Source organism: Arachis stenosperma, chromosome 9 (genome assembly GCF_014773155.1).
Source record: "Arachis stenosperma cultivar V10309 chromosome 9, arast.V10309.gnm1.PFL2, whole genome shotgun sequence".
Taxonomy (NCBI): Eukaryota; Viridiplantae; Streptophyta; class Magnoliopsida; order Fabales; family Fabaceae; genus Arachis; species Arachis stenosperma.
In genome coordinates, this window is record NC_080385.1 from 13,073,048 (window position 1) to 13,096,647 (window position 23,600).

The window sequence follows — 23,600 nt, forward strand, 5'->3', positions numbered from 1 at the left end:
AGCCTGGTCGGCGACATGACCGTCATTAGCGCCGCCCGCAGCCTGTGTACCCTGTGATACAAAGGGCTGGCAATCCACGAGTTTAAATTTATTTTAAAACTCAAATTTTATCTCCTAATTTTACTTTTATCCATATTCTAAAATTTTACACCGATTTTATTCGATTCGACTAATAATAAAATAATTATTTTTAATTAAATATTAATATTTAATTATTTTATAGTTCATAAATAACTAGTTTATCACTTGGATATTTGCGGATAGGGTTATTATGAATTTATGATACTTGACATTTGACCCACCTTATCTGACCAACAACTCGTCACTCACCTCACCGGGCCGCTTTATACTTCAGACGCGAGCGTGTTCGATACTCCAACCCACAGCGCGTGGTCAAGCATTCAAAACTTTCAAGTGGGGTTTCATAAAGTCAATATTGAATAAACCCCAAAGCTGCATGGTCCATGACTACCGGCTCGGTCCTCCCTCTTTTGAAAAACAGGTAGACCCCGCCCACGCGCTTCCTCAACCAACCACTGTTCTGCTCTTCCCCTTTTCAATTTTCAAAATCATTTTCCTTTTCCTTTTCCTTTCCCCTTCGAGTCTTCGACTTCCTCCTCTCACGCCTAAAACCACTGTTTGTTTCCCAAGAAAAGCAAGGAAGAAAAAAAAGAAGAGAAAAGAAAAGAAAAGAAAAGAAAGCAGAGCCAGCATCTAAAATAGAAGCAATCAAGTATCATCACCAACCACCTGCTCAGATTCCGCACTGTCGTTCTCTCCATCGTCGGATTTTCCTCCATAGATGCCGCGGTCGAGCTCGCACCATCAGCGTCAGAGCTCCGACACCTTCATCTTCGATACAACCTCTCGCGGGAGATGGTTTCAGCAGGTGAGAGAGAGGTTTTTCATTTTTATGGAAATCTTATGTGTCGAACGAATTCAAACGAGCTATGCTAATGAATCGTGGTTTGCTTTGCAGGAGTTAGGGTCTTACGGTGGAGGAGGAGGAGCATTTCAAGGGTGGTTAGGGACTCGATCTTCGAGCTTGAGGAAGAACGACGATGATCGTGTTTTCACCAGTGGCCTCCTTGACCTGCATTCCTTCAATACTGAGCTTTTACCTGAGGTTCGGTTACGGTGTGTGTTTGGATTAAGCTTATTTCCTGTTATGAATCAAAGAGTCATTTAGCTGAACATGTTGTCTCTGTGTAAAAACTTAAGCATTAAAGTTTTGTTTTAATTCAATTTAGTTTGAAATTAAGCTGAGTTGCTTTATTGAGCATAATGTTAATGTTAATGGTTGTTTCTTAATTGCTGGTTGGTTTATTTTGTTAGCATGTAAAGTGGCTGGGAATTCCGAGTTGATTCTCTCAATGGATGTCTTAATGTTTCGCAAAATGAGTGTTTAAATTATGGTAATATTCAGGGACAAATTTTTTTTGATGACTCGGCTGAGGACATTCTCGGTGGCAGCAGACTTGGAACCAAATTCCGCGGCTTGTCTGAGAGCCAAGTCCTTAGGAGTTCCTCCACAGATAAAGAGAGAGCAAACAATGTTGCTAAGATCAAAGTTGTGGTATGCTTTGTGTTGCTTGTTTCTCTTCTATGCTTTTTGTAGTTTGCATTTTGTTTGATGCTAATCAATGTTCTTTTAGTTACTTTAGCAGTTACATGTTGATTGAGAATGTTACTTGCTGCTTCAGGTTCGGAAGAGACCGCTAAATAAGAAGGAAATAGCAAAGAAAGAGGAGGATATTATTACCATAGATTCAAATTCTCTTACAGTTCACGAAAGAAAACTAAAGGTGAGAGTCTGTTGTAGGTTTTCTTAGGAAATGTGTCTTCACAGCATGAATTCTGAACTGAAATTGTTATCGAAGTTATATAATCAAGCTCAGTACATTGTAGTCTATGCTATTTTTGTAATAATATTTAGTGCAAATTTTATAAGTAATACAGAATACAGAATGCTTAAGAATTTCACGAGTCAACCAAAACTACTGAACATAATAGGATAATGGGGAAAGATTGGGAATCAACTTTTTTTGAGCCAACAATCGGCTACCATTTCTCTTTTTCTTTAATTTCTCTTCCCCTCCCTTAATTTTTTCTCTTCCACTACTTTGTTAGCTGATTGTTAGTTAAAGAGAAGATGGTCGCTTAGCAAAACCGATAAAATAATGTCCCTCTGCAGCTTTGAGTTCATACACTAGACTTGAACTCCCACATATAAAGTGTGTTGTGCTTTGTTTGCTCCAATAGCATTCAACAGATATAAGCTCCAGTGCCGTAGCAAGCAAAATATTAAAAGTAAAGCCTAAGCATGTAAAACTTTTGTTGGTAATACTTCAATGTAGTTCAAACCAGCTGCCACTAATAATCATTCTCGTAATGTGATCAATGCCTATTGCCTGTTAATTCAAATTGCACTACACCTTACAAAAACCATAAGGAAGACGATTATTAACTAAGGTCAACATTTTTCTGGCTGATGCTGAGGCATTTTTGTAGGAAGTAAAAGAATTCATCCTCTACTTCTTGAGTGTTCTACACTATGTTTTCACTCTGCAGGTTGACTTAACGGAATATGTTGAGAAACATGAGTTTGTTTTTGATGCTGTGCTGAATGAAGGTGTTTCAAATGATAATGTGAGTATTTAATATACTGGTGGTTCTTCTTACCACATTTAGTAATAATTCGCTGGTTTTACTAGACTGGTTACATTCTTTCTTAGGTATATGCAGAGACTGTGGAGCCAGTAGTTCCACTGATTTTCCAGCGAACAAAAGCAACTTGCTTTGCATATGGCCAAACTGGTATTTATTTATTTTTTATATTTATATACTAAAAATGTCCTACGAGAGCATACATTGAACACTGATTCTGAATCGTAAAATTGAGGAATATATTTCAACAATATATAGCTCAACTGAAAATGTCTATCCAAACACAATATTTTGATGATGAAATGTTGACCATTCTTAAATATTTCAAAGTATATTTTTTTGCTTTATGAGTAAAGATGCTAATTTTTTTTCTAGGCCATTAGAAATTATCTGGATCCATACTTACTACCTAATAATCTCCGTTTCTCTATTATTTTCACTTTCAAGTTTTTTGTTCTGCAAACTCTATAAACTCACTCTGCCTATCGCTTACTTGTGCAACTATTCTACTTCATGTATTTTCAACCCCATAACTGATGTTTATGGTTGATAACTTGATATCTTGTTAATTTATTTTCTAGGAAGTGGGAAGACATACACTATGCAACCATTGCCTCTGAAAGCATCTCAAGATATTTTGAGGCTAATGCACCATACATATCGGAACCAGGGTTTCCAGTTGAATGTTAGTTTTTTTGAAATATATGGGGGTAAAGTATTTGATCTCCTCAATGATCGAAAGTAAGTCAGATATACTTGTGGGCTAGAAAAAGTCTATGTTTGAGGTTGTTTGCCTAATTTTTTTATATTTTCATTTTGCAGAAAACTTTTCATGAGGGAGGATGGGAAACAGCAGGTGTGCATTGTTGGCCTCCAAGAATACGTAGTAGCTAAAGTTGAGACAATCAAGGAACTTATTGAAAAAGGAAATGCTGCAAGAAGTACTGGTACAACTGGCGCAAATGAAGAGTCATCTAGATCACATGCTATACTTCAGCTTTGTATCAAGAGATCAACTGATTTGACGGAATCAAAGCCTGCTCGAATTGTTGGCAAGCTATCCTTTATAGATCTTGCTGGAAGTGAACGCGGTGCAGATACAACAGATAATGATAAACAGACTAGGTAGGGATTTTTCACCCCTCCAAATATAAAATTCTTAAATTATTATCTTCCATTACATATTTCCTTCGAATAACTGGGAGACTTATCATATGATGTAATGTGTTTGTCCTCAGAGTTTACATTGTTAGATTCCCTATTTTAGTTTGCTTGAACTGATTTTTATTTTATGTTACAGAATTGAAGGTGCTGAGATTAACAAAAGCTTACTTGCATTAAAAGAATGCATCAGAGCTCTAGACAATGACCAAGGGCATATCCCATTCAGAGGAAGTAAATTGACTGAAGTTCTGCGAGACTCTTTTGTCGGTGACTCACGTACTGTGATGATATCATGCATTTCGCCAAGCTCAGGGTCGTGTGAGCATACTCTCAACACTTTGAGATATGCTGACAGGTATGTAGTTTGAACTTTGAAAAGTTTCCGATAAGGAAGTGGTTGATCAGATTATATCAAATACCAAAATGACAATAATATACTAATGGACTGTCATACTCCAGGGTAAAGAGCCTGTCAAAAGGGAACAACTCCAAAAGGGATCCTGTTTCTTCGTCAAATGTTAGAGACTCAACTGTATTGAATTCTGGGTCTTCAATTTTATCTCAGGATGATACCTTCGAGGATGAAGCAACCAATGTATATAATGAGAAGAACCGATTTGGTTGGTCCAAACAACTTGAAAGAGAACCTTCTCCTCCAATGATTGTGGATCGTGTTCCAAGTGGTAGGACTGGTGGAAATTTGGCATCATCTGTGTTTTCTGATTTACAAAGAGGCCAAAGAGGCAGTCAAAATGACAAAGCTGAAAATGGAATTGATTATCCAGGACCAATATATGAACAAGACAGAACAAGAAAAACTAATAAGAGGGTGGATGGCAGCCAGTTATCTAGTTTGGAGGACAAGAGGAAGATAGAATCGTGTGTTAAACATGTAAATCCGCCACAATTTGAGGCTAATCATTCTGTTCCTGATGATGATTTAAATGCCCTATTGAAGGTACGTTTATTTTATGCCATATTTTGATATAATATTTGCGACTATTGAAGTACTGAATGGTGCTTGTTTTGCTTGGTGATTAGGAAGAGGAAGATCTTGTAACTGCTCATCAGAGACAAGTGGAGGAAACAATAGACATTGTTAAGGAGGTGTGTATGAATCTCTGATACCTTAGTTCAGTGAGTTGCCTAGCTTGGTTGTTTGCTTTAATGCAATTTTTATGCAGGAGATGAATTTGCTTGTTGAAGCTGACCAACCAGGAAATCATTTGGATGATTACATTACTAAATTGAATACCATTTTGTCACAAAAGGCTGCAGGAATCCTTCAATTGCAGACGCAGTTGGCTCAATTTCAGAGACGCTTAAATGAGTATAACGTTTTCATGTCTCCTGGTAACTTATAGTGTTAATGAGGTCATGCTTGGTGTGTTTGTCTTGTGGATGTGCAATACTTTTCACTTATTTTTGCTGAGATCTTCACTGCAGTGGATTGTTTCTCATGTGTTTTAGTTAAGAATGTTCACAAGATTATTGTGGTTCTGGAGTTCAGAAATGGGAATCACCCTTGTCTTTGTGTTTGTTCTTTGCCCTAAATCCTCAGACAAGCCACTACTGTGGCTTGAAATGAATTGAACGGTATGCAGATGGGCATCCACAATTTTCGCAATCCGAGGAGTGTACATTATACAGTCGAATTCCCTGTTGGGGGTTGCTAGTCTTGCAACCTTGAATAGTTGAATCTTTATTCTCAATTTATATTATTGTATTTTTTAATTTATGTACCGTCTTCCTTGATGGATTTTGCCCATGGCATACTTGTCATCGTGTCTTGTTATATACTATATCACATTCAATGTATCCCCCTTATCTTTCCCTTACTTTTATGATAATATGAAACCCAGGGTTAGTTTTGTATTAAGGGAAAAGTAGAAGTACTTTTGGTTTCATTTTTTGTATTTTCTTTTTTAGAAATTTGTGAAAGAAGTGAAAATAAGATAAAATTTTATGATATTCACTTTGTTCACACAATTCTAAAAATCGAAAATATTAAGAACGAAAATAGAAACCAAAACAAACTGGTTCTGGTTGTCTAGTGATCTTGTGCTGGCAAGTGAATGGCCAAATACTGGAAATAAAATATGGAAGGCCATTGGGGAGCACATCTAGATCCTTTGATCATCTTCGATTTGCCTCAGTAGATGTCAATGTGTGTATTTTTCTAAGTTGACTCATTTTAGGGATGATGACTTTAATGAGGAGTTCTAGATAACAGCTTACTTCATGCCAAAATCTAAAGTCACAATCTCTGGATTTATAATACTTCGTTGGGTGATGCAGATTGCAGATTGCAACTGTTGCATGCATCACAAAATCTTTTTCAATATTTCTATGCATACGCAAATAATATCCATTGGTTAAGGGTAGGGTCACCCTTGATCCTTGTTAACTCTGATGATGTTGCCCTAATCTAACTTGCAAAATTGTAATTGAATTCCTTCGTTGTCTCCCTTGACATCTGTCCCACAACACCCGTGCCCTGTTGCTTTCAAAATTCAAAGCACACAACTTTTGTTGTGTCACTACAGTAGTACAGGTCGTTTTGACAATGTCAAATGTGTCATAATAAGTAACACCTTGACCATGATAGCTGCACAGCCCCAAGTGGACACCTTCAGTGCCCACCAAATTACTGTCCTTTTGTTCTCAAAATCTGGTGATGTGTCATTCCTTATAAACTACTGTTATCCAAAGTAAATTATCATGTTAATCCTTGAAAGATTAATTTATTTGTCAAAATAGTTGTTATATAAAAGGTTATGTTTCATTTGGGTCTTAGGTCATTTGTCTATTTTCACACTTCAAGTTTTAGTTTACTTACAAAATTTTTACCTTGAATGAATTTGTAAGACAAACCAAATATTTACTATGAGGTGTTTATTATTCTTTTAAACATTTTTTAATAAATGAATCATTTGAAAGGTAAAATAGTGTTTTTTTTTTTGTTTTATTACATTAAGAGAGGCTCTGATCCGAAACCTCTATACTGGAAAAGGGGACAGATGTCATGTGAGTTAAAAGCTCGTTGGTTGAATCTTTTGAAAGGTAAAATAGTGATTTTATCCTTTTATTCATTGATAATTGTTAGTTATTACTTATTACCATACCAAGACAATGGAGCAGAATCACATATTGTGGTGGAGCATTGATCACAAAGTATTTTGGCACTGCCACCTGTTGTTGTGTGCAAGAGACACGGTGCTGAAAAGAAACGCTTTGATCTGGCCAATGAAATTTCGTTCTGCTCCATTTTGTTATTATGCTCGTTGTCTGTGTCACCCTTGATGATGACCTTGCTCAGGTTTAGGTGGACATCGTTTATGGGGGGCTCTTGCTAGCCGTAAATAAAGCATCTACCCTTCTTTTTCAGTTTGGCCTCAAATCCCTGTTATATGTGTACTTACACTTTGGCACTTGTCCATGAACTAAAGTCGGCTCATTATGAATCTGAAAATTTTGGCATAATTTAAGTTCGAAAATTTCATTTCACAACTATTACCATATCGTTATAACACGTATTAATATTTTCTTTAAGATTAGTTAATATTTAATTTTACTATTTTCGTCATACATTATGGGCTCATTTTCAATTCCAAATACAGCTCATTTTCGTGTAAATGATTTTCTTTTTCTTCCTCCCATCCCTCTGGCTCTTACCCTGACCCTCCCCTTATTTATTTATTTTTTTGGGGGGTACAAGCATATAAGCTCCAAGAGCTCTGGGACACGGGAGCATTCAGGATAGGATCAAGACAAAAGCCAGCAAAATGAAGCTAAAAACAATTGACATTACGACGAAAATCCTTGAACAACATCTCAATAATCACACATGTGGCTAGCAAGTAGGAACTTTATTTCTTGGGAGCTGAGCTACAAGGAAATATAGTTGAAGAAAATTTACATCTAAAGATGAAACATGAGATAAAACTAGCATACCATTAGGTGTAAGATGGGGAAAGGTGCCACTTTATATGGACTCTAAAGAATACTGATTAAATTTGTTTGAATAGAAGGTAAAGTAGTTCCATGACACATTTTTGTCAATGCCTAACCGGTAACCATGATATAATAGTTAACGAACCAACAGCAATTGTGATAGGAATACAGATAATGTAAAATCCAAGGATTTTTTTTTTTCTTTTGTAGGCAACATTTTTTGGATAGCTTAGCAGAACCAAATAGACTAACAATAACATGCATGTTGGTAGAATCATCAATAACTTTTTCCAGAGTCAAGACAAACTAAGTAGACAAGAACCCTTTTCTAAAGCAAAACCTTCTTATTCTCAAGTACCACACTTTTAGAATAGAGTAAATGAATTGATCTCCATCGAGTCAATAATCTTAGCAAGATTACATTGAGAAAAAAACACGATTGATATTATACTTAATACTAATTTATTAAGTTCGATCAACAAGGGAATTGTATCTCTAGTTTATGAGAAGCTTAATACGCTCAGACAACACATGTTTGGAGCATGTGATATTCACAACTGTTTCTGGTCTATGATATATTGATATTCGCAAACATGACCACAATTATGAAAGGGGGACCTCAACTTCCTATTAAATATGCAGAAATGATGTTTGTAATTTTTTTTTACATCTCTTTTATTCAATTTTTTATGATATAAAAGGTAAACTATAAATTTAATTTTGATGCATCATTAGTATAAAATAGTAAAATAATTACATTTTACATTAATCGCATGAATAATCATTCAAAAGAATCAATATAATTGAACGATTGTATAAAATATTTTATATTGTCAACACATTAAAATATATACAAAATTGGTGCATATACCATTCTTCTTAAATATATGATCAAGCTCCCTATACTCAATCCAATATAAAATAATTTTAATTTTTTTAAAAAAAATAAAACTTTGAAAAACTAAGAATTGATATTGATCGAAGTATAAAATTATATAAGTAGAGTAGGAAATACTCGATGTATCACATATTCCAAATACTATGCGCTATGAGTATAAATGTCTCCAATAACAAAACAAGCATAATTTCTTAGTGGTTGTAATAATGTTTAGCTCTACTAGATTGTGTCGCGAACCAATGCCACATTGCCTCAAATGAATTTTAAATCAAGTGTTAAAAATGCACTTAGTGAGACAAAAAGCTCTACTTCAAGCTAACGGTGGTTATGGTGCCCATTCAAGTAGTTAAGTGCCATAAGCCCATAACTTAAAGCAAATTAAGTATGTGTGTGTGTGTATATAATCATATTTGACTTCTTGTATGTTGATCCATAACACAATTAATGCGGAGTCACAAAATTATTAACTTTTGTGAACGCAAGTAAATTATCATTTTTAGGGATAGACCAGGAAAATAAACAAAATGACACTGATTTATTTTTTCATATATATAATGAAAAAAAAATAAAAGGGTAAAGTATTGTTTTGGTCTCTACTGTTACGGGTTCACGGTCTTGGACACATTCTAACACTACCGTGCCGACACTCGAACTTACTCAACCTCTTAAACTAAGACCAAGTCAGCTTAACCCTTAATATTTAGCAAAAAAGCTAATAACACAAGAGAACACAAGAGAAATGAAGCGTTGGTGAAAAGACACTCTCTTACTCAAGTGTTTTATTACAAATGATTTACACACTCAAACTCTAACTCTCACCTCCTATTTATAGCTATCCACCTCTTTAATGGGTGGTTAGGATTAAATCTAATCAACGGTCCAGATTAATTATCCAAAACCTTCAATACAAATATCTATCCTACCACAACTTTTTAAATACTTCTAGATTATTCCATATTACTCTTTATACTCCTATATACATCTACACTCTTCTAGAATACTCTACGGCCTTTCAAAGTCTTCTAGAACCTTCTAGGGTATTCCAGGATCTTCTAGGACATTCTAGAACGTTTCAGAACCATCTAGAGCATTCTCAAACACTCCAGAAAACTATACAAATACCGTTAAATCTAACCTTCTAAAATTTACCGGAACATTCTTCCCCACCTAATGCGCAGACTTCCTCGTCGTGTTCTGTTCATGATAGCGCTCTAAGTGCTCTTGGAATTGCCAAAGATCTTCACGAGCTTCCCAGCTAGTTTCAGTTATTGGGAGTCCTTTTCACTTGATCAAGTATTGGATACTTGGTGGTACTCTACTTCGTCGCACGACGCGATTAGCTAAGATCTCTTCGATTTCTTTATCAAAGGATCTAATCACCACAGGCAGAGCACGACTCGAGTCACCTCTACTCGATTCATCTTGATCTTCATGATATGGTTTAAACATACTCACATGGAAGACCGGGTGGATCTTCATAGAGGGAGGGAGTTGTACTTTGTAAGCAACCTCCCCAATACGTTCAATGATCTCAAATGACTCTTTGTATTTGCATATTAAGACCTTATGAACCTCGCGAAAGGCTTTAAATTGTTGTGGAAGAAGTTTAATCATTACCTTGTCTCCCACTTGATAGCTTGCATACCTCCTCTTCTTATCTACCCATTTCTTCATCTTCTTTGTAGCTTTGTCGAGGTAAGAACGAATGACATCTGCTTGTTCTTCCCATGACTTAATCATATGATAACCTCCAGGGCTCTTCCTTGAGTAAGAGGAAGAAAGAGAGTGTGGTGTAAGCGGCTATTGTCTGGTCACAATCTCGAATGGACTCTTCTCTGTGGACTCGCTTCTTTGCAGATTGTATGAGAACTGAGCAATGTCTAGGAGTTTTGTCAAATCCTTCTGATTAGCGCTTACAAAATATCTCAAGTAACACTCGAGTAAGGCATTCACTCTCTCAGTTTGCCCATCGGTTTGAGGATGGAAGCTTGTTGAGAAATGAAGCTCCGACCCAAGAAGTTTGAATAGTTCTGTCCATAGTCGTACTGTGAAGCGTGGATCTCGATCACTAATGATACTCTTAGAAAATCTCCAATACTTCACCACATTCTGGAAGAATAGTCATGCTGCTTCTTCTGTAGTGCCCTCAGTAGGGGCAGGTATAAAAGTAGCATACTTCAAAAATTGATCCACTACCACGAGAATAGATCCAAATTCCTCGGACTTTGGTAAATCAGAGATGAAATCTAGAGAGACACTTTCCCACAGTCGCTCTGATGGAGGCAGAGGTTCCAACAATCCACTTGGTGTCTTATTTTCAATCTTATCTTGTTGGCACACAAGACAAGTCTTCACATAGCTCTCCATTTCATCTCTCATTTGAGGCCAATAATAAGAAGATTCAATTAGTGTCAAGGTCCTTCGCTGGCCTTGGTGACCAACCCGCTTAGTATCGTGGGATTCTCTCACTAATTTTCTTTTTAGATTTTTCCATTTAGAGATGTATAGTCTTCTCCCTTTAGTATAGAGAAGGTCGTCTTCTAGCCAATGTCTTTTGGTCTTACCTTCTCTAGCCAACGCCACCAACTTCTTGGCTAATGGATCATGATACAACGCTTTCTTGTTGGTATGCACAATATCTCCTTCGACCATAGAAATAGCTTCCATCCTGTATGGTGCTGAGATAGGCGATTTTGCTCCTAACTCCAATTCAATCTTGTGGTCCACCATTCTCCTAGGTGGTAGTTGTTTTGGCAACTTAGGAGGCATCACATCCTTATTTTCTTCAAAGACTTTCTCAATTTTAGGGGGAACCGCTTCTTCTTCGGATGTTGACTCCTCTTGTAGTAGAGCCAAAGACATCATCTCCCCCTTCTTAAAACCTTTCCTGAGTTGCAAAGCAGAAAGCATCGGAAGTCATCAAGCTTTAGAGACTGTAGGGACCATGCATGGAGACCCTTTCTCCATGACGCATACTATGTCATAGACTCATAGTATGGCATAAGTATTATATTTGCCTTCCTTTGCAAATCGAGCCCGATGAATGTTTTGAAATTGTCTATGGATGCTACTGAGAAATCCACAAGGTCCTTCCAAGAACCAAGTGTCATCTCAACCCCTTTTACTATTCCCTAAAGGGGTTCACCCTTGGTATTCACGTGTTTGAACCAGCCATTCTTTTTTGTGATTTTCAACCCAAGCCTCTTTGTTTCATCAGGCGTGATGAAGTTATGTGTAGCACCAGTGTTGATTGTAGCCATGATGGATTTTTCATTGATAAAGGCTTTGACATACATCAAGCCTTTCTTTTCTGCAGTGCTTGCCTCTTTGCTCTTTACATCATTCATGAGTTGGATAGATCCAACACACTCAGTTACTTGAGATTAAGCCTTTCATTCCTTGGCGATAGATGTTAGAGTCCCTAGCTTGGGACAGTTCTTCATTTGGTGTGGTCCCATGCGCACAAAGCATCCTCCTTTGGGCATGAAAGCCTTCTTATTTTCCTCGTACTCTTTCTTTGAACAGTATTTTCCTTCCTTCTTGGTTAAGAAACTCTTCTCCTTGTCTCTCCCACCTTTAGTAGAACTAGGCTTGAAGGAAGACTTGGGTTTAAAGTCTTTCCTATGATACTCAGTGAGTGATTCGGCCACCACGATGGCCTCATCGACATCCTTAATATTTCTTCTTTGTAGTTCTTGCTTTGCCTAAGGTTGGAGTCCATCATGAAGAAGAACAACACATCCTTTGATGCTAAGTTAGAAATTTGAAGCGTGAGAGTAGTGAACTCCTTTACATAGTCGCTAATCGTACTCTTGTGCTTCAACTCCCTCAAATTCTTCCTTGCTTTATAGACCACATTCTCAGGGAAGAATTGTCTTTTTAACTCTCTTCTAAAATATTCTCATGTGGCTAAGTTGCAAGTACCATTTTCCAAATCTACGCATTTTCTCCACCTCTCAAGCGTCCCTCACGTCCTTGAACTCCTTTGGCTTTGGGAGATCAGTCTTTGTCGTCTCCCTTATAATGGTTGGTCGAGATTTTGCCTCCTTAAACCAAACTCGAACTTTTTCAAATAGCTTCAAGGAATTCTTGAGTTTCTCTTCAATTTGGAGCATGCTTTCTTTGAAAGCATCTAGTTCTCCTAACACGTAAGTCTCGAGGGTCTCCTTGTCATGTTCTATCATTTCGAAGCACTTATCCATAGAGGATAAAACATTCTCCAACATAGAAATTCTCTATTCTAAGAAGTTAGAGTCCTTATCTCTAGGCTCACTTGAAGAACAGGCATTTTTGCCTCCCCATTGAGAAGGAATAGTATCTCTTCCCCACAGACCACTTGTGCTCCCTCTCGAACCTTGCTCTGATGTCAAATTGTCACAGTCTTGGACACACTCCAATACTACCATGCCGACACTCGGACTTTCTCAACCTCTTGAGTTAAGACCAAGTCACTCTAACCCTCAGTATTTAGCAAAAAAGCTAAGAACACAAAAGAACACAAGAGAAATGAAGCTTTGGTAGAAAGACACTCTATTACTCAAGTGTTTTATTACAAATGACTCACACACTAAAACTCTGATTCTCACCTCCTATTTATAGCCATCCACCTCCTTAATGGATGGTTAGAATTAAATTTAATCAACGGTCTAGATTAATCATCCAGAACCATCAATACAAATATCTATCCTACCATAACTTTCTAAATATTTCTAGATTATTCCATACTACTCTTCATACTTCTATATATATCCACACTCTTCTAAAATACTCTACGACCTTTCAAAGTCTTCTAGGGTATTCTGAAATTTTCTAGAACGTTTCAAAACCATCTAGAGCATTCTCAAACACTCTAGAAAACTATACAAATACCGTTAAATCTAACCTTCTAAAATTTACCGTGACACAACGTTTGGGGTGAATCCTATTTTGGTCTCTAACATTTAAATTGTCCTATTTTTATCCTAAAATATTTAAAAGGGCATCAATGTGATCCTTCCATCAAATTTCTCAATTATACTTAACAGAGGAGATGACGTAGAATGTTATGTTATGTGATAGTTATGCAACGTTTGATCATTCCCGCCTGTGATACACACACTAAATCACCAACACTTCAAATATGAAATGCTTCTTTTTCCTCCCCTCATACGAAATGCAGCCCTAACAATCATTCATCAACAATCAATCAAAAGAAAATAGAGAAAGTCTAGCACTTTTTGGTTGAGAGATTGTGAGGTTGAGGTGGAAACAAGGTCAACAATCCCGACATTCAAAGGTTAGTACTCTTCGTCACTTGTTTCGTCCACTTGTTATGGTGTTGAAGTTCTTATTGTATGTCTGTGTTTCATTGATGTGTGTTGGTGTCTTGTTAGTATCTCATTATTTTCTAGGGTTCCCAAAATACATGCATGTTTTTTTTCTTTCTTGCCCTAATATTGTGTGAGTTGGTCTTTATTTCTGTATGTGGTTTATTGTTAATTTTGCTTTCAATATTTGTTGATGTCTATTGTTGTTGTGTTTTGGTACATTTTACAGGTTGATTTTTGCAATGAGTCATTTTAGTGTGAAGATATACCACCGTGGGAGGTTTGAGTTTGATGGAGAACCCCTGCATTATGTGGGTGGAGAGACCACTATTGTTGACTATTGCGATGAAGATAGATGGAGTTTGATTGAGGCTGTTGATATAGTAACTACCAGAGTTACATGAAGCAAGACATAGCTACAATGTGGTATAAGTCTTTTAAGGAAGGTACAGTCGATAGATTGAAAATGCTTAGAATTGACAATGATGCTTTGAATATGGCCAAAATTAGGACGAGAGAGCATTTTGTGGAGCTGTTTGTGGTGTACAAGGCTGGTACTTTAACTAAATCCTACATCATTGAAAAAATTGAAAAGCAAAATGTCATGGGTTCTACTAAAGGAACTAAGGCAATTGTTGGGCCTAGGTTTGGGACAAGTATTGGACTTAGTGCTAGGAAAAATGTTGGGCCTAGTAAGAGGAATGACTAAAGTAAAAAGAGTGATGATGCCAAAATGAATGCAACTACAACTAGAGTGATAGTGGACATAAGTGAAGTGGAGGTTGATGATTTTAAAGGTGGAAGTGGTAATGAGTCTGTGGATAGGAGTGATGATGATTCTGATGTTGGACTGACAATAAATCTAAAAATAGTGTTGCAAACATTGCATTTGATAATAGTAATGATAACTAGAGTGGTAATGGAGGGTTGCATGATATTAAGATAAATAATAAGAAGGATTTTAGATATTTTGATGGTAATATTCAAGTTGAAAATATTAATGTGGAGGCCAATGAGAGCAGAGCAAAGAAAAAAGTGGTTGCTGGGTTTAGGGATGAGACTGACGAGTATGATAGTGATGAATTCTTGAACCTTCCTATAAGTGATGAAGAAGGAGATGTGCCTTGAAGAAATTCTCTCTGCACAAGCAATTAAAAAACATGAGTGAATACAAGTGACAAGTTGAAATTTTGTTTGTTTCAAGAGACCAATTCAAAGATTGTGCTACTAGTTATGTTGTCCATAGTAGAAGATATTTGAAATTCACCAAGTGTGATGGGAGGAGGGTTGAGGTGATTTGCCAAGATGAATGGAGTTGGTATGCATACTGTGAAAAGCTAAAGAGGGAGAATACATGACAGCTGAAGAGTTGCTATAATAAATACACCTGCAGCAAGAATACTAAGATTGAAATCATGCATGCTAAGTGGTTAAGTATAGTGCTTATGAAGAAGATAGATGAGAATCTAAAAATAAAACTAACCACTTTAATGAGAAAAGCACACAACAAGTGGAATGTAGATCTCACCAAATCCAAACTGCTAGAGTGAAACAATTTATCCTTGATGAAATTAATGGTACATATGTAGCGCAATCCAGGGTCTTTAGTTCATCTCTAAGTTCGAAGACCTACAAAATTCGGTTTAGAGACACCACCTCCTTGGATGGATATGAGACCAACATTTGAGAAGGTTTATGTGTGTTTGGACACTTGCAAAAAAATAATTCACGATCTGCAGAAATATCATTGGACTTGATTGATGCTTCATCAAAATATCATGTGGAGGACAACTGTTGACAGCAATTGGGTGGGATCAAAATGACCAAATTTTGTCCATTTCTTATGTTGTTGTAGAGGCAGAAACTAAGGACTTCTGTACATGATTTCTGCATCATTTGTGTGATTACTTGGGAGTTAACATGATCAGTCATTGCACCTTCATGAGTAATCAACAGAAGGTATGATATTTAATTTATACATTATTTTTTAACTAAACAAATTTATTTTATGTAGTTGCTGACTTGGTGTGATGTATAATAAATGCAGAGATTGATACCCACCTTTAATGAGTTACTGTCTAGAGTAGATCATAGATTTTGTATGAGACACTTATACATCAACTTCAAGAAGAGATTTCTAAGGGTCCAATTGAAGCTGATGATGTGGTATGTTTCAAAGGCAACCTATATTCAAGAGTGAAAAATAAGGATGCACGAAATTCAGAAAATAGATGTTACGGCCTACACACACTTAATGGATATTTCACCAAAATATTGGAGCAAGTCCAAGTTTTCTATTTTGCCTAGATGTGATGCACTAGTTAATAATATATGTGAGTGCTTTATCTCAGTTATTGTAGAGGTTAGAGAAAAATCAACTGTGTCCATGTTGGAGGATATTAGAGTCTATTTGATGAATAGGTGTGCTGATAATAAGAATAGTATAATCACATATATAGAGAATGTTCTACCAAAAATAAAAAAGGAATAGAGAAAGAATTTGACCAAGGAGGTAAATGAATGGCCATATATGCTGGAAGAGACAAATATGAGGTTTATAATACCCATGGAAATAGAAAAAAATTGTGGTAGATTTAAGCAAACGTGAATGTTCATGTAGAAAGTATCAATTGACGGGTATCCCATGTCAACATGCAATGAATTGCATTAGAAAGATGTGTTTTAATGTTGATAGTTATTTTGATGACTCCTTCAAAAAAGATACATATGTTAGGTGCTATGAATATATTATTTATCCTGTTAATGGTTCTAACTTTTGGGAAAGGACTCTCCATGATGATGTGTTACTTCCAGTGTTTAGAAAATCTATTGGTAGGCCAAAAAAAAGTAGGAACAAGAGTGCTAATGAAGTCGATAATGGATCTTTGTCAACACTATCCCAAGGAGGCCAATAGCAAAAGTGTTCTTATTGCTTTACAAATAGACACAATAAGAAAACTTGTCTTAAGAAGCGCAAGGTGGAAGCAAGTTCATAAAAGGTACTATAATTCTTCACTTAATAAAAATTCATGTTTCTTGATATCTTGATCTATCTTCACTTATGCTTCCATATTTGGGTTAAATAGATTGCTACGAAGAGAGCTGGATCAACCAAGAAGACCATGCCATAAATTTCAATCACTGGATCAAACAAAAATGCTGGATCAACCAAGACAAAAAATGTTTCAGTGGACAAGGAGTTAAAGAGGAAGTCACCAAATGTGGCATCCACCCAATAGTCTCAGACCACCACCAAGAGGACCAAGGCCACCACCACTCAACTTCAAGGCCATATCTCCAACCTTACTCACCAAAGCCCATCAAAGAGAGTGCTAAAGTTTATGGCAAAAACACCACCAAGGATTTGGAAGAATCTAAAGTGATTTTTTTTTTTTGCATTTTCTATCCATGTGTTTTTTTAAGGCTTTGGTTACTTTGGTTATAAAATTTGGTTTGTAATGGTATTGGCATAAATTATCGTGCCATTTAGAGTATGACTTTGGTTAGTTGTCTAAATTATGTTTATGGCTAAAACCTACTTTTATTATGTCTTTATGGTTAAGACTTACTTTTATTATGTGTTTATGGCTAAGATCTACTTAATTTGTTTTATGGTTAAGACCTTTTCTGGTTATGCATTTTGTTAATGATATTGCTATAATGAAAGTTACAGATACTTATGAGTTTTGTTAATGATATTGCTACATTGAAAATTACAGTACATATGCTTATGAATTTTTACATTTATTTAGTTTAACAGAAAACTTCAATATTTTGATGAAAAATATGCAGAATCATTTTCTTAAAAGGATAAACTTTATTAATTCCAATCCGAATACATTCACAATGACTGCAAACACATTTTTATACAAAGCAATTGCTCTTTAATACATTGATTTTCCTAATTCATCTTAAATTCTCTACTTATTATTCTTCAACTAGTTCATAATTATGATAGTCTCCTCTATTCTGTGCTTATTGTCCTTTCATATAATAAAAAAAGTGCCAGCATCCAACTAACACTATCCACTGTAATAGTAACCATGAATCTTGTATTAGCAAATGTAAGTTTTTTCTTCAACAAATTTTTTTCTCCTCAATCTTGCTAGTTGTGTGTCTTCTCCTTTAAACTCTGCCCATGAAAAGAAATCACATCCCTCTCTAACCTCATTTTAATCATATGTTCAGGAATTTTAATCCAATAATATGTTTAGGAATTTTAATTCAAATTTTAATCCACATATTTTGCATCATAAGAAGTAATCTAACTTTGGTATATTACCTGATAGTTCACACAACTCCAGAATCTTTGATTGTGTACTAAAAATATAAACCTTTTTGTATATAAATAATTTTAAGAATGACCTATAAACATGGTCAAACAAGAGTCAAGTTTCTCCTAAAGGTATTGGGTAAAAAGGATGGAACCCAAAAGAACACCTTGAGGAGTTGAATTTCTCTTCAGTGGGAACTAAATTGGTGAAAGTGGATTGGTTGGATTTGGAGTGTAAAGAGCATCATCTAGTTGAAAGAAAACCAAACTAGATGTCCCTTCACTGATGTCACATGTCATGAATTTTAGTTTAACGTGTGTGAATCAACTTCCTCCATTGAACAATTAAAAAGACTTAAAGTGACGAGAATACCTAAAGATATTTGGGATAAAAAGAGTAAACCAAATATCAGACTAAAACCATTGGACAATAAATTTCCTCTTCATCATGATTTTACACTATAAAAAGGACCTCAAGCCACCTCTTTAAAGCACCTTGACCTTCTTTTAGACCTTTCTTATTTCTGAAGCTGAAAAAATAGAAAATCCATCTTTTTCTCTCCCCAAAATTTCTCTCATTGTTCTTCATTTCATTCATCACCTTCACAAGTAAAAACTGGCATTCGAGTGTTCCACCAGAACATTCGACAAACATTAACCAGCCCCTATCCACTTTAAACAAAGCTCATTCATCTTCTTGTGACAATAGTGGAGGTCTCAACAGTTGTTCTCCACCTCTATTTCTCATCATTAGTTCTTGTGTTGCTTATTCATCATTAATAGAAGTATTTTCCTTACAAGTATACTTACCCTAAATCTCTCATCTTAACCATTATTTTTCACTTAATCTATTTTTTACAAAACTCACCCAAATCACTTGGCGACTCCACTGGGGAGGAACACTTCGACATGACGGCTAGAGATCAAATGAGGTATAGAAACCCCTCACCACCTCCATTCGCGAATTCGGAGAATATGGAGGAAGATGAGAACACCCCAGTTACTCGTAGGGAGTTGGCGCCTATTCTAAAAGGCAAGGGATTGTGAAGCTGAGTTGCAAGAGTTGGAAGGAAAAAGAGAAGTTGTAGAAAGCAAGATGGAAGAATACCACCGGAGACTAGCATTAGCTTATGACAAGCACATTCGGCCCAGGGTGTTTCTAGAGGGAGATCTGGTACTAAAATCAGTAGATGCAGTAAAGAGAAAGATATCTTTGCCAAAATGGGCTCCCAAATGGGAGGGTCCTTACATTGTTTCTGAAGTACACCCCAACGGATACTGTATCCTGCTGGACCCGGATCATGGAACAACCACCGGCCCCATCAATTTCAAGTACGTTAAGAAGTACTACGCCTAATTTCAGTTTTAGGAGTTAGAATTTCAATTCCAAAAGGCTCCTTTATCAAGAGCCAATGTTTATGTTATATTAAGCATCCTGCAACGCATGAAAAAACTGCATTAGCAATCATCACTCAAAAATTGTGAAAGATGCATCTTAAGAAATTTGTAATACAAAATATTTCCAAAAAAGTGAAGTGTCCCACCCTCCAAGCTCCTAAAAAAAGAGAGAGCATAAATAGGGTAAGAAAGTTTTGGGTACCTTCCTTTTTTGGCCTAAAAAAAGGGGGCAGAAGAAAAATAGCAGTAGATAATTCTATTTTTCTTAAAATCATACCCTTTTCCTGCAAAAAAAATTAAATTAAATTATTTTTATTTTTAAATATCTATTTATGGTTACAAATGAACATTTCTCATACTTTTTTAATTCAATTTCTTTTTTTATTATTTGTGATTTCATTGAAAACATATACAAATGAGGATATAACATCCAAAGTTGTAAGGTGAAAGATCTTTATCAAAGAATTCCTATAACTAATTCCAAAATTAGCAACCCAATATACATGGGGGCTGGGAGGGGTTACATGAGAATGAAGACAGAGAACATAATAATAAGGGTTTATAGTAACAAAGAGTACAGAATGATAGTCAGAATTCAGAATGATACGAGTTCGGAGTAACAAAAATTTAGAATAATACAAAAAATGTCAAATACACAATAGCAGAGATCCAAGTGCCAGAATATCATACAAAAAAATAGGAGTACACATTATATGACAAAAAAAAAAGAGCAAGGCTGAAGACAAAAACAAGAAAAGAAGAAAAAGAGTCTCACCAAGTAAGAAGACAGAGTAAAAAAGACAGAGCAAAGTTGAATGTGAGAGTGTCCTTTGCCCTAAAAAAACTCCCAATTGTTGAAGAAGACAGAGGGTTTGGATAGTGGTGGACTGGGGGTGATAGTAGTGATGATATTGTGCTGTGTAAAAGATGCCCTAACAGAGATGATGAAAAACACGCTCTCCCCTACCCTTCTAGGTGTTCTCTCTCCTTATGTGTCTCTCCAAATTCAGGTACTCAAATTTAAAACATGTCCAATTAAAAGGATAAGAGTTTCTCTCCCTTCTTATTTCCTTATATATATATATATATATATATATATATATATATATATATAAATAAATACATACGTACATACAAATAAATTATAAATATATTCAATTACTAATCATATTCAAATTATACAGACATATTTATATTTAAATATCATAATATTTACAAATACATATATTATTATAACAAAAAAAATGAATAAAGTCACCAAAAAAATAAAAAAATAAATAAAAGAGGGGAGATTTGATTCTTTAAGTTATGATATGTTAAAAATTTAAAAATATTATTTTGATATTATGTTAAAAAAAATTATTATAGCTCTGTTGAGTACAAAAAAAGTTCAATACAGTTTGAAGGATTTGTACCCTCAAAGATTGCATGGGAGCTTATAATTGTGTACTAAAAATATAAATCTCTTTGTACATAAATAATTTTAAGAATGACCTACAAACATGGTCAAACAAGAGTCAAGTTCCTCCTAAAGGTATTGGGTAAAAAGGATGGAACCCAAAAGAACACCTTGAGGAGTTGAATTTCTCTTCGATGGAAACTAAATTGGTGGAAGTGGATTGGTTGGATTTAGAACGTAAAGAGCGTCATCTAGTTGAAAGAAAACCAAACTAGATGTCCCTTCACTGATGTCACATGTCATGAGCTTTAGTTTAACGTATGGGAATCAACTTCCTCCATTGAACAGTTGAAAAGACTTAAAGTGACGGGAATACCTAAAGATATTTGGGATAAAAAGAGTAAATTAAATATCAGACTAAAATCATTGGACAATAAATTTCCTCTTCATCATGGTTTTACACTATAAAAAAGACTTCAAACCACCTCTTTAAAGCACCTTGACCTTCTTCTAGACCTTTCTTATTTTGGAAGTAGAGAAGTTAGAAAATCCATCTTTTTCTCTCCCCAAAATTCCTCTCATTGTTCTTCATTTCATTTATCACCTTCACGAATAAAAACTGGCATTCGGGTGTTCCACCAGAACACTCGACAACCATTAACCAGCCCCTGTCCACTTTAAACAAAGCTCATTCATCCTCTTGTGATATTAGTAGAGGTCTCAACACTTGTTCTCCACCTCTATTTCTCATCACCAGTTCTTGTATTGCTTATTCGTCATTAATAGAAGTGTTTTCATCACAAGTATACTTACCTTGAATCTCTCATCTTAACTATTATTTTTCACTTAATCTATTTTTCACAAAACTCACCTGAATCAATCTTCGTCCAGGATTTTCAGACGTCGAAGAAGTTTTTAACATTGGTCTTTTACCGCACAAGCAACTGGTTCTTCTCCTTCAGGCTGGGTTATTGCCGCAAGATGATTGAGAAGACTGGGATGCTATTGAATCTCGAAGGTGACCTCTAACTTCTGCTTCGGAACGCGATGGATTTGGAAGAAATGGAATAGATGAAGCATTTAGGGTAAGGTTTTGCCATTTTTTATATTTTTAATATATAATTATTTTTTTTTCATTCTAACTGTTATCTTCACTGTAAGTGCCACGTTAAACATTCTATGTCATCACTTCCATTAAGTGTAACTGAGGAATTTGACGGTGGGATTACATTGATATCCTTTTAAACGTTTTGGGATAAAAATAGGACGATTTAAACGTTAGGGACCAAAATAGGATTCACCTCAAACGTTGAAAACTAAAACAGTACTTTACCCAAAATAAAAATATTAGAAATCTAACATTTTTCACATATGTTATTCTTTTTATTTGTTTATTTATATTTAATAATATTATTAATAAAATAAATTGATATTTCCTAATATAAATTAAATTTAAACAATAGCACTTATTTAAAATTGGGAAAAAGTATATTTTTTTAAAAGTAGGTAGAGATTGTTGGCGAATTTTTTTTAATGATTTGTTGGGAGGTGAAATAAAAAATATAAATGATTGGTAATTTCCAGAAATATGAAGACAAAGAGAATTTATTAGGGCAAATGGTATATTCTTAAAAAAAATTTCAAAAGCGAAATTATCCTTGGCGAATTGCAACTTTTTTTAAAAAAAAAAAGGTGAATTCGCTAGGAACAAATTGTCATTTTTATTTTTTAATTTTTGAAAAGCATATTAACTTTTTTATTTTTATTTTTTTAAATATAATTAATTAAAAGTGAATTGTCTTTTCCATTATTTTTTAATATTTAAAAATACAATATGCCATAGCAGAATTCTAAACACAATATTAAAAAAATACTATTTTTATCATACACCAAACACTCTTAACATTCATATAAAAATACAGTTCTTTCTAATTATTTGTGTATTTAAATTATTTTTTAATTAATAAAATAAAGAAAGCACATGTTAATGTTAAAAAAGTATTAATATCAAAATAGTATTTATTATAAAAAAATATAAACGCAAAATTGATAAATAATTATATTACATTATTTTCCGATAAATCACTAAATCGATAATCATATACAAATTAAAAAGCGGAGATTGTTAACTACTATGTGAAGTAGAAAACCATGTAGCACTATTGAGATATTGATAATTTAGTGGCATCCACCAGTCGCAATGTGACTGGTTATTTCAGTTCCACGTCTCGCCAACTTTATATGATGTGTAATAGTGATCTTGAAAGGGATCTAAGAATGATAGTACAGAATCCGAGTCATTGCGTTCCCAGCAACCTGTGAAAATGTTATTTGTCAAAACTCTCTTCATGCATGTGATCTTTAATTAAGCTTTTGGAAACTAGTTAGTTGTTAATAAGTAGCATAACCAACTTAAATAGATCAAGTGGTTAGTTTATTTGTTTATTTAAATAATTAAGTATTGAAATTTGAATTTATTTTTCACATACAACATTTTATTGAATATTTCTTATCGATTTCAAGAATCCCGTAAAAAGAAAA

General features: G+C 35.0%; 1 protein-coding gene across 2 annotated transcripts; it reads left to right on the top strand.

Annotated features, from left to right (window-relative positions):
• Window positions 1-531: 531 nt before the first annotated feature.
• On the top strand, window positions 532-5,569 carry LOC130950671 (kinesin-like protein KIN-13B). Of its 2 annotated transcripts, XM_057879229.1 has the most exons (13): window positions 532-889; window positions 980-1,126; window positions 1,427-1,576; window positions 1,704-1,805; window positions 2,572-2,649; window positions 2,736-2,817; window positions 3,249-3,408; window positions 3,490-3,792; window positions 3,968-4,186; window positions 4,291-4,514; window positions 4,617-4,789; window positions 4,873-4,938; window positions 5,016-5,569. In XM_057879229.1, exons 1-13 carry the CDS (start codon window positions 803-805, stop codon window positions 5,193-5,195), a joined length of 1,971 nt encoding a protein of 656 aa, XP_057735212.1. In that variant the 5' UTR covers window positions 532-802; the 3' UTR covers window positions 5,196-5,569. The 2 variants fall into 2 exon arrangements, with proteins under 2 accessions (XP_057735212.1, XP_057735211.1); XM_057879228.1 differs by having other exon boundaries at window positions 533-889; window positions 4,291-4,789.
• The last annotated feature ends 18,031 nt before the right edge of the window (window positions 5,570-23,600 follow it).